The sequence below is a fragment of the Canis lupus genome, chromosome 6, assembly GCF_003254725.2.
Source record: "Canis lupus dingo isolate Sandy chromosome 6, ASM325472v2, whole genome shotgun sequence".
NCBI lineage: Eukaryota > Metazoa > Chordata > Mammalia > Carnivora > Canidae > Canis > Canis lupus.
Window position 1 is genome coordinate 42,853,111 of NC_064248.1, and position 12,296 is coordinate 42,865,406.

At 42.4% G+C, this 12,296-nt stretch overlaps 1 protein-coding gene across 1 annotated transcript in view; it reads right to left on the minus strand.

Annotated features, from left to right (window-relative positions):
- Positions 1–12,296, minus strand: part of FNDC7 (fibronectin type III domain containing 7) — a 29,228-nt gene that overhangs the window by 4,959 nt on the left and 11,973 nt on the right. The window contains exons 6-11 of the mRNA XM_025417415.3: positions 11,490–11,744; positions 9,519–9,776; positions 8,319–8,573; positions 6,930–7,184; positions 4,611–4,871; positions 127–156 (exon numbers count right to left, since the gene is read on the minus strand). Coding sequence (XP_025273200.1) covers positions 127–156; positions 4,611–4,871; positions 6,930–7,184; positions 8,319–8,573; positions 9,519–9,776; positions 11,490–11,744 — 1,314 coding nt within the window. The remainder of the gene's footprint in view (positions 1–126; positions 157–4,610; positions 4,872–6,929; positions 7,185–8,318; positions 8,574–9,518; positions 9,777–11,489; positions 11,745–12,296) is intronic.

Sequence of the window (12,296 nt, forward strand, 5' to 3'; positions counted from 1 at the left end):
ATAGGGGAGAAAAGGTTGTGGGAGGGGAGAGCAAGAAAGAAAGAGTCAGCTTTAATCCCTACTATATTACATCACCCGAAAGAGCAACAACAAAAATTCTATTTTATCCATGAGAAAATGACTTACCCATTCCAAGTGTACTTCCAGAGCAGGTTACTGTAATGAATAAAAACAAAAGCATTTAAAATATATTAATGAACATATTTAAGATGGTGAAGATATTAAAAAAAAAGATAGTGAAGATATAACTTAAAGAATAATGGGATAGTGAACCAAAGAGTGATTAAGACCCAGCTTGAGTGATAAAAGGATATAACTACTAGCAGTATGACCTTGGACAAGTCACTTCACTTTTCTGTGCTTTAGTTTATCTGTAAAGTGGTAAGAATCAGAATGTCAACCTCATAAGGTTGTTACAGGGATCAACTAAGTTAGCATATGTAAAGCCCTCAAAATAGTGCTGGACACATACACTCAATAAACATTAGTCATTATTATCATTTATAATATTGTCTTAATTATCAAAGGAAGGCACCACTGATATCGAAAAAAAAAGAAACTCAAGAAACAAAACCAAAACTCTTTCCCTAAACACCTGTTTCTTTAGCAGAGAGATGGAGCAAAAGTGGATTCCCTAACTGGAGTCTAGACACCTAATCCTTGCTAATGTGGAATGACTGCAGGCTTGAGATGGCATCCCAGCAGTGGGTATTGGAGTTCCTTTTTTAATTATTTTTTAAGATTTTATTTATTTATTTGATAGAGCACAAGCAGGGGGAGAAACAGAGGGAGAGGGAGAAGCAGGCTCCCCGCTGAGCAGGGAACCTGCTGTGCGGCTAGATCCCAGGACCTGGAGATCGTGACCTGAGTGAAAAGCAGATGCTCAACCAACTGAGCCACTCAGGCTCCCCAGGTATTAGAGTTCTAACTAACAAGGACTTCTGGTGATTAACATACTGGCTGTAGGATCACAGGCAACCAGAGAAACTCATTAATTTATTCATTTTTAATTTAAAATATATTGGGTGATAGTTGTGTGCTTTGTGTTGAGAATCCAGAGATTATCATTTATTAGGGGAAATAACACGTTTTCAATTCACAGTCATATGATGTCATAAAGACACAGGTGATATGGGGTCATAAAGGAGGTAGCAAGAAGAATAAATCAACCTCTAGGATTTGGAAACTTTACAGAGGAGAAGAAATTTGTGCTGGTGGAGTTCCTTTGATGGAGGTGGAATTCCAGGCAGAGAAGAGTACTGCATCAGCTCAGAGGCAAGCTGGGCGTGGTATATGTGTGTGGTGAGGGCAGGTGTGTGTGGCTACACTGGAGAATAGAGTCTTCTCAGGACAGATGTTGTGGAATGAGCCTAGAATTATATTGCTTAACCAGCAGGCATTTGTCACATGTAGCTGCTGAAAACTCCAAATGTGGCTAGTCTGAACTGAAGTGTGCTGTGGAGCATAAAATCCACAGCAGATTCTCAGTATGAAAAAAATAATGTGAAATTTTTATACTGATTTCATGTGGAAATTATAATATTTTGGATATATTGGATTAACTAAAATGTATTATTAATTTTACCTTTTTAATTTTTAATGCAGCTACTAGAAAATTTAAATTTTTTTCATACATGGCTTGTACTAAATAAAAAGATATTTAATTTTTTGAGAGAGAGGGCGAGAGAGAGAGGGAGAGAGAGCAGGAGAGGCAGATGGAGAGGGAGAGGCAGACTCCCCGCTCAGCAGGGAGCCCAACATGGGGCTCGATCCCGTGTCCCAGGGATCATGACCTGAGCTGAATGTGGATGCTTACCTGCCTGATCCACCCAGGTGCTCCCCTTTTTAAAACTTTTAAAGTAATCCAAAAGAGGACAATGCAGGTGTAGGAAGACCAACTAACAGACAGACAATGAGGAACCTTGAATGCCACGCTCAAAGTATTGACTTTTTTCCTATTGGGAAATGGAACACTTTTGAGGATTTTTTTTTTTAAAGATTTTATTTATTTATTCATGAGAGACACACACACAGAGAAAGGCAGAGACACAGGCAGAAGACGAAGCAGGCTCCATGCAGGGAGCCCGACATCGGACTTGATCCTGGGTCTCCAGGGTCAGGCCCTGGGCTGAAGGCGGTGCTAAACCACTGAGCCACCTGGGCTGCCCATTTTTGAGGATTTTGAAGCATAAAAGAAACACAAATTCAGTGTCCTGGAAATCCCACGTCGGGCTCCCGGTGCATGGAGCCTGCTTCTCCCTCTGCCTGTGTCTCTGCCTGTGTCTGCCTCTCTCTCTCTCTCTCTCTCTCTCTGTGTGTGACTATCATAAATAAATAAAGATTAAAAAAAATAGTATGGAGGCTGACATGAGTTCAGGAAGACAAGACTGGTACAATATTCTAGGTGAGAAGTGGTGTGGACCTATTATATAGCAGTAGGTGTAGGAGAGAGAAGAATTTGGATTTAAAAACCATCATGAGGGATCCCTGGGTGGCGCAGCGGTTTGGCGCCTGCCTTTGGCCCAGGGTGCGATCCTGGAGACCCCGGATCGAATCCCACGTCAGGCTCCCGGTGCATGGAGCCTGCTTCTCCCTCTGCCTATGTCTCTGCCTCTCTCTCTCTCTCTCTATGTGACTATCATAAATAAATAAAATTTAAAAAAATTAAAAAAAAAAAAAAACCATCATGAGGGGCCCCTGGGTGTCTCAGTGGTTGAGTGTCTACCTTTGGCTCAGGTCGAGATCCTGGGGTCCTGGGATCAAGTCCCACATCAGGCTCCCTGTGGGGAGCCTGCTTCTCCTTCTGCCTCTCTCTCTGTATCTCTCATGAATGAATAAATAAAATCTTAAAAAAAATAAAAACTGTCTTGAGAAGTGCTTGGCTGGCTTAGTTGGTAGAACATGCAACCCTTGAGTGTGGGGTTGTGAGTTCAAACCCCATGCGAGGTACAGAGCTTACTTTAAAAGTTTTAAAAAGGGGAGCACCTGGGTGGATCAGGCAGGTAAGCATCCGCATTCAGCTCAGGTCATGATCCCTGGGACACGGGATCGAGCCCCATGTTGGGCTCCCTGCTGAGTGGGGAGTCTGCCTCTCCCTCTCCATCTGCCTCTCCTGCTCTCTCTCCCTCTCTCTCTCTCTCTCTCTCTCTCTCGCCCTCTCTCTCAAATAAATAAAAGCTTCAAAAAAATAGTTAAAAAGAAAATACATCATGAAGTGAACAGGACAGGACTTGGAGACCCCTGAGATCGGGAGGGTGAGGGAGAGGGAAGCTGACTCCCAGGTGATCAGCTCTCATACCTGAAACAAGGATGCCAGGAGGAAAATTAGAAACTGCAGGAGAAGATCAGGAGGATCTGAGGAGTTGGAAGCCCTGGGGCACCTCCAGGTAGAGGTATACGAATATGAATTTAGGGATTAGAAGAGTCAAATATGAATTTGAATATTAATTTAGGGGTGAGAAGAAGAGAAAGGTTATAGATAGAGATGTGGGAGCCGAAGCTTCAGTTTTTTCATTTATGAATTGGAGATAATAAGATTTGTTAAATCTAATTCAGAGTTATTTTGAACATTTAATAAGAGACTGAATGTGAAAACACTTGATAAATCGTAAAATGTAATGCAAATATGATGAAACACTGTTATTGAATGAAAGTCTCTTTTTTTCCTAAGAGCTGACCCTCACCCCAAGAACCTATTCCTGTCCTTTCCCATAGGGCACTACTCTAGGCCAGCTTGTCCTATGGACAAGATAATGAAAAAATGAGGAATCAGAGCATGACAGCCATGCGCAGCAAGAACACCAATATGAGGAACTGGCCTGGTTCTGTCCAGGGGCCATTTGAGCCCTCGTGCCACCTATATGTAATTGGGAATTTTAGATTCTGGTTTTCAGTAAAGGTTTCTGAGCTAATATTTACTCCTCTTTCTGTGATCACCTATAAAGTTCTAGGACCTTATCATCTCATTTCTTTACAAAATTTTTTTAGAAATATATGAAAAATATATGACTATGCCCTGGGCAAGGTAGCAGAAGGTGCTGGAATACAGAGCAGGAGAATTGCTAACGTTCTTCTGCTAGTTCTGGTGAGATGGCAGCTGCTGACAGTCTTGTTTTGTGATCACAGACTGTCTGCCCACTCATATTTCCAAACCTAGCCTATGATTTATAAATTCATTTTTTCCCCTGATCCTCCAACTTCTGCTTAGTCATAAGTCTGAACTTGTGCAGAGATTCAAGTCTCTTAATTTCCAACATTTCAGGGTGTCTCTCGTTATCTCTGAGACTATGTTAAAAATCTATTCCCAAACCTCAAAGCAGAAAATCATTTTAAATCCGCTTTACTATTTAAACAGCAAGCATCTGGTCCTTTTTCTGAAAAAGAAAGGGTCAGCAAGTGAAGAGAGGAGTGTCTCCAAATCATATGATAAGAAAGCATCACAATTCCAAAGAAGCTTGAGGTCCCTGTACCCAGAATCCGCATGCAGGGTGTAGAAAATTTCACACCTCCCTGACCTCCTACATAGCAAATAAGTGTAATTGCTCTGAGTCTTGATTCACAGATGGAGTTCAGGGTTTTAAATAGAGGGTTTAAGGGCTCTATTGCTCTACCTGAATATATTTTTTTTGGACAGAAAGTAAGCTTCAGTCCTGTCTCAGACACTGGTGAGACCATCACGGTATATACATCCCCACAGGGTATCTCGGTGACATCACAAAAACTGAGGCCAGCGCTTGGGGCACATGTGAAAATGCCTTTGGAACCATAGAGGTCAGTGCTGTAATTGGCAGAGCCCCTGGAGGCTTGCCAGTAGATTCGAATGCCATTAGGGCCCAGTCTATACAATTTCACTCCCAATGGGCAGCAGGCACCTGCAGGAGAAAAACAGACACAAATCACTTATTTCATCATCAGATAAACATGGAAGCAAAGTAAGTTTCCCCTAAAAACCTAAATAATGCATAATTAGAGCATTATTTGAAGGGGTATGCAAGTTCTTTCCATGATTAGAAATCCCTATATGACAGTGAGGTGGGCCATGAATTTTTAATAGAGAACAATGGTGAGGCCAAAAGTCCCCACTTGGCAGCTACAGTATCTCAAACTATGTGAGTCAAATGCACAACATCCTTGTCAAGAGATTTCATAATGTCCTAGTTCCATATGATTTTAGTGGGATTGAATTTAAATTAACTGCATTCAGCTTTAATTGAAAAGACCTATTTTGCTAGCTGAGTAGCATGATGCCTGGGGAACAGTGACTTACATAGCAGTCAAGTGACCAGGCTTTGCTCACCCCACTTTGTCCATGCTAGCTCATTAGATCCTTCTTTTTCTCTTCTCTAAATGCCTTGAGCAGGCCACACACTCTGTGTCAAGCAGGGCACCAGATGGTGGACTACTCAGTAACTAAGATAAAAATGTTGTTGTACAACAATTTAAATTAAAATCCAGTTACAGATAATTAGGTTCTTTTGATTCATTCTTTCCTTTAAAAAAAAAAAAAAAAAAAAGCAGCTTTTTACATGGGAAGATAAGCAGCAGGCCATATTCCCAGAACTGGATATCAGGGTTAGAATTTAGGCAGCAAATCTGATGGAAAACAATAGGCCCAAAGAAAATATGAAACCCCTTACATACGTATAGCATGTTATAAATGCTTTCACATTATAGTTATTACTATTTCTCTTACCAATGAGGAAGCAAGGGAAGATAAGGCAACACAGCTTATAAGAAGCCATGTCTCAGGATGCCTGGGTGGCTCAGCGATTTAGCGCCTGCCTTTGGCTCAGGTCATGATCCTGGGGTCCTGGGATCGAGCCCCACATTGCAGGGAGCCTGCTTCTCCCTCTGTCTGTGTCTCTGCCTCTCTCTTTGTGTCTCTCATCAATCAATAAATAAAATCTTAAAACACACACACACACACACACACACACACACACACACACACACAGCAAAAACGCCATATCCTTAGGCTCCTGGCTGAAGATTCTTTTATTGTCCCTGGGGTGGCAAAATTTCAGCTCTCCCATCCTATGTCCTGGGGTAGACACAATAAACTGATCATTGTACTCTTATTAAAAAGGTGTTTTAAGGAGTTTTGTTTCTTTTTTCTTCCTTCCTTTCCTTTTTCAAAACAGTGCTCCAAAGCCGCCACTTCAGTGGACTAGAATCATCAAGAGAATCTTCTTTGCTAACCCTGTACCACTTCTACCCTCCCCTGCTATTCCTATTGATTTGGTCTTTGTGAAGAACAAGATACAAAACTGTCAGTAGACAGTGCTCCTTTTAGCCTGTTGAAATAAGAAACCATAGAAGGAGCTGGAGTGGTTTAGACAAGAGAGGTAATAGCGTAATATAATGAGAAGAAAAGAATTCAAGCCAAATAGAATGTGTGACCTCAATGCTTTCCGAGAACTCTAACAGACTGATTTACTCTGTGCTGCAGGTAGCTGTGTCATAGAAAAATCTGTCCTCCCTTCAAAAAAAGTACATCTGAGCCATGTTACCCAGGAAATTAATTCAGCAACCACCAACAGGAGCCTCTGAAGCTTTGAGGTTCTTTTTTTTTTTTTTTCTAAGATTTTATTTATCTATTCATGAGAGACACAGAGAGAGGCAGAGACATGGACAGAGGGAGAAGCAGGTTCCATGCAGGAGCCTGATGCAGGGCTCGATCCCCAGACCTGGGATCACATCCTGAGACGAAGGCAGACGTTCAACCGCTGAGCCACCCGGGCATCCCTGAAGCTTTGAGGTTCTAAGCTAAGAGGAAAACTGTAAACATTTTAGAAAGTACTATGAATGTATAATGCTAGCTAGATGGAGATGCAGTATCTTTTTAAATGAGAAGGAGGGGCTTGTGTCTGGATTTATAATAGTCAAAATCCTTATTGGTACTCCATAGCTGGAGTTTAGAATTCACTTACTAGAGGAATAAGCTTGGTAGGTGCAGTCTGCCGTCAACCCAGTGGCACTAATCGCTTTTAATGCCACTGTGTAATTGATGCCACATGCGATGCATCCCAGGAGGCACTGGTTTTGATGGGTGAGACACTTAGACTGTCCAGTGTGTGACTCCAGAACCGTCACATAGGTTTGGGCCCCGGTCCCAGCAGTCCAGCTCACATTGATTACTGACTGGGTGACCTGAGTTACTGTCAGACCAGCCGGACAGCATGGCACTTAGATGGGGAAAAAGAGAAAGAATTGGGGATTTATTGTGGACAATAACCAAGAATGGTATTTTGTCTATATTTCATTCAATATCCTAAAGTTCTCAAACCTTCAATTGTTAAGCAAAATCTCATTCCCTCTGATACATTATTTAACATCAAGTGTACATAGGGGGTGCTTTCCCCCAAGAACGGTGTACTAACTAGCTGTGGGTAATGTGAGTTCTAGGTTTTTTTTTTTTTTCAGATTAAGAAAGAAATCCTTGGTTGTTTCCCAACTTTAACCATTCCAGTTGCAAATTTCAAAGCAATGGCTGCATTCACCTCTTCTCTCAAAATAACATTTCATAGCCTTTACAATTCAATGTGTTTTGCCTTTTTCATGTATTTCATAGTACATAATTGATATAAAAGCTCACAATATTTTTAGCCACTTAAGAATTCCACAGCCAATTCTCAGTTTTTCAGGGGCCCATTATTCAGGATATAGGATATCTAGAATCTTCCTGAATATTGGGCATTGTCTCTGATCTGTTGCTTTTTATGTTTCAACTCATAGTTCAAAGCTCCATATATCGTATATAAGAGAAAATAATGTCCAAAGGCTTTAAGTAATTTGCTAAATTCCCCTCACACCTGGCGCTATGAAGCAGGAGCAGCGTTCTCTTATGCAGCTCTCACTATGTGTCAGGCACCATGCCAAGTGCTTGCAGCATTAACATTCACAACCACCCAAGGAATCTACGATCCTCCTCTCACCAATTAGAAAACTGAAATTCCGAAAGCATTTTATACAGAAAGATTTGAAAGGGGTGAGCCCAAGAAATAAAAAATGAGCCAGATCATTTGGTCACTTGCTAGTTGTTTTGGGAGAGGAAGTCACAGAGGAATATGAATTCAAATAAATGTTTTGTAGAGTCAATGCTTTCCTCCTTTGATGTCAGCATATTAGAGTCTTCTGATGATATTTTTACAGAAACTGTGTCCAAATATTGCAAGTTTTATTTTCTAAGACCAGGGCTGTTCATGAGTTCAATGTATTTCTATCACACTTCGGGTAGATCAAATGAGAAAGTTCATGTCTTATAACAATATCTAAGGATGACGCTGAAGTCAATGTTCAGGCTGGTGGTTGCTACCTACCTGTTTCTAGGGGCACACTGTAGCTGGGCAGGCTCCGTCCTGCCTGTGTTTCAGCCACCACAGTGATGGAGAACATGGAGCCACAGGGCAAGCCCCCCATGGTGCAGGACTCTCCTCTGCTGCTACACAGATACCGCCCTTTCTCCCCGTGAGCAGTCACTGTGTAAGTGGCATCATCATTAGTGGATCGCCAGTGCACGTTAATTGTGGAGAAAGCATCCTTCGAAACATTTTTTATTTCAGGCCTGCAAGGAGCTGAGATTTTAGGTTATTAATGGGAACAGTTGAGTCAAAAATATCAGGTGTGCCATTTGTTTTAAACCGATTTTTTCCCCAAATGAGATCATCACTACTTTCAACCTGACAAAGCACATAGGCCAGATTCACAGAGCTTTTGGGTGGAAACATGGTATTAGATTCCTATAGCATCAGACTCACTGGAAAACATTGAGGCATTTTGAACTCCAAAAGCAAAAGCAATTAGGACAAACATTTGGGGTCTTGGGGTTCCTGGATGGCTCTGTGAGCTAAGCATCCAATCTTTTTTTTTTTTTATGATTTTATTTATTTGAGAGAGAAAGAAAGCACAAGCTGGGGGCAGGAGAGAGGGAGAAGCAGGCTCCCTGCTGAGCAAGGAACTTGATGCAGGGGCTCAATCCCAGCACCCTGGAGTCACAACCTCAGCCAAAGGCAGATGCTTAACTGACTGAGCCACCCAGGCACCCATCATCCAACTCTTGATTTTGGCTCATGTCAGGATCTCAGGGTCCTGAGATCAAGCCACATCAGGCTCTGAGCTGGGTGTGGAGCCCACTTAAGACTCTCTCCCTCTCCCTCTGCCCCTCCCTACTATAACTCTCTCTCTCTCTCTCTCCCCCTCCAAAAAAAAAGAAAGAAAGACAAAAGATGTGGGCTTGACTTTCATGGTGTGAATATAGACAAGCCCGCAAAAGTCAGAGGAACCGAATGGCTGAAGTAATCCCTGGGGAAACCTTCCACTCTTCCATGACCTCCTTTTTTTGTTTTCTTGTCTTCCCACTTCCCCTGTTCTACCTTCCCTTCGGCCTCTCTGTAGAAAGACAGGGGCTCTAATGGTCCCCACAAAGAGCCGTTTTATAGTTCTTGCTAAACATCCATTCCGAGGGACATAGCTGGGGTGAATTGTTCAAAGTCAGTGAAGGAAACCACGTTGTATCATACCTGTGGTTATGAATTGGGAAGTACACGACATGTTGCTGCCCCGGACTTCACTAAAGGAATACACTGTGATGTTGTACTTGGTGTCACACTCTAGAGCTGAGAGGGTGCAAGCAGGAGCCGTGTCATTGCACTCAACCACATTGAACCCATCTACAGCCTTGGTTTCATAAAGTTCGGCACCACGGACAGGAGACCAGACGATCTCTACTCTGTCACTGGACACTAACACCGGGTTAATGTCAGTAGGACAACAGGGAGCTGAAAGCAGGAGCAGAGAGAGAGAATGGAGGTCAGTGAAGGAGCAGTGATATCAGAGGGACCTGACTTTCTGGTGCCCAGAGCCTCTGCCACTGGTCTCCTAAATTGCTGCAAGAATCTCCATGGGGAGCCTGAGTGGCCGAGTCGGTTAAGTGTCTGACTTGATTTCCACTCAGGTCATGATCTCAGAGTCTCTAGATTGAGCCTGGCATTGTGCTCCGTGCTGGGTGTGGAGCCTGCTTGAGTTTCTCTTTCCCTTTCCCTCTCCTTCTATCCCTCTCCCAAATAAGTAAATAAATAAATAAATAAATAAATAAATAAATAAATAAATTCTCCTACAATTCTCTTCCAGCTCCAATCTTGGCCTAACACCCACTACATAGAGGATAATTCCTTGACGCATGACGTCTAAAGGTCATTAAAAGCTGCATCCAGTCTACATGTTCAGTTGTGCCTCCCCCATCACCGGCCACACCAGTCTTCTCAATTCCCCAGCCCACATATGCTCTCATTTCCCTATGCCTCAAGGACTGTTAACCCTCTACTGGAATGCTATTCCCCTCTCTGCCTGAGAAAAATCATACCTTGTCTAACAGCTAGATCCTATCAGTCTTTCCAAACACCAGATAAAACTGAGGGCTTCAGGAGGGGCAAACATCATTGTATTAGTAGATCTTAGAAGAGACCCTATATCATCATGTCGTGGATGAATTCTGACAATTCTGACAAATGTCTAGCTCAGCTTGGACTTTCTCTGGGATGCCCTTGTCCCACCTACATTCCATCCACCCTTAAACATCCAAGTCAAGGCCACTCCTTCTGGAAAGCCCTCCTATGCTTTTGAGACTTGATTGGTAGCCCCTTAATTCCATATTCTAAAGGCACCAATTATTTGATTCTTTCGTCTTGGTAAAATTTATTGTAATCCAGCTAGTAGTGTTATTATGTAATGATATTCTAATGTTCTTATTTGTAAGCATGGTTCATTAATTTCAAGTCACTCCATTCATTCTTCAGAAATCAAGCCTCTCCTATAGGTTGATCACACTATGATAAGCATTGAGGATGAAGAGGTAAATAAAACAATCCCTGCTTTGTGGAAGATCCAAGCCTGGGGGTGGAGAATAATAGTAGTAATGATGCTAATAAAAATACTTTGCATTGTGCTTTACCACATACAAATACCTTTCATACTTATGCTCTCATTATTTGTCCGATTTTGCTGTGGAGGATACTAAGGAACTAGAAAGCTAAACATCATTATCCTTATTCTGTAATGGGTTAGTGGTCACAACGGGACTTAAACACAGGTGTCCTGCTGCAGAGCCTTTTGTGCGATGCCACGACTTTGCAATTGCATCTCTGGTTTTGGGTCTTGGGGAAAGAGTGAACTCCTGAGACAGGAGGACTGCATCCCCTTCGGCACCTTACATAGGGTGCTAAGCACTGAGTAGATCTTGGTGGGGGGGTTGGCTTTTCAGAGCAGGTGTGAACGACCATATTCTTTGCTCTCTTCCTAAGCCTTGTGTTCTCCTCAAGCTTGAGTCCATGTAGCCAAAATTTCCTGATCTGGAAAGAATGTGAGAGGAGAGCTTCTCTTTCTGTTCTAGGCCATAGCATGACTCTCAGGTATTCTAGGTAAATCAATTGGGTGATCTACGCTGCTGTTAAGTGAACTCCAGACTCCCTTTATAAGCATCAAGTGCAACTTACCTGTGGTATAATTGACCACATCGCCCAGAGGACTCTGGCCTGCCTTGTTATAGGCAAAAACACTGATAAAGTAAGTGAAGCCACATTCAGATAAGAAATTGCACTGGGTGAGGGATGTGTTGCAGTGGACTTCCAAGCCATCGTCACTCTTCACAAAGGCCACATAGTAATCGCCCAGATCTACACTGGACCAAGCCACAGATAGGTGGCCAGGAGGATCTTCTCGGATGGTCACTCTGCCAGGTGCACAAGCAACTAGGAAATAGTAAATAATGAACAGGTATGAGTGTCTTGCAAGAGATTTTTCTTTGCATCTTTGCAATTGTCCAGGATTGTTCACACGCCACGGACAAGGAATGCATCAGATAGTATGTGCAGGCCAACAAGACATTCTCACATGTCTTAAAATTTATCTTACACAATACCTGCTAGTTAGACCATGTCAAAGAGGCATGGATCCCCTTTGTTGCTACTGCCTGCATTTCTGTGTTAAGGCAACGCCAGGATCAGCACAGAATTCAAATGAAGTTTATTCTTTAAAGCTCTAAGCTTTTAAAATTTTAGCCATCTCTAGTGGGAATCTTCCTAAAATATATTTCACAATTCTGGAACCTGGGAAACACACAGCATCTTCTAAACATAGTTCTTTTATTGATAACTGTGGGCTGTTCCCATGATCATGACTAACTGTTTTATGCCCAAAGTGCAGTGGTGCCTCCCTACTGTAAATGTGCAGGATTGCTTCCCTGCCACTTTACCCTGGCTGCACATTAGAATTCACGGAGGAGCTTTTATAAACCAGTCATA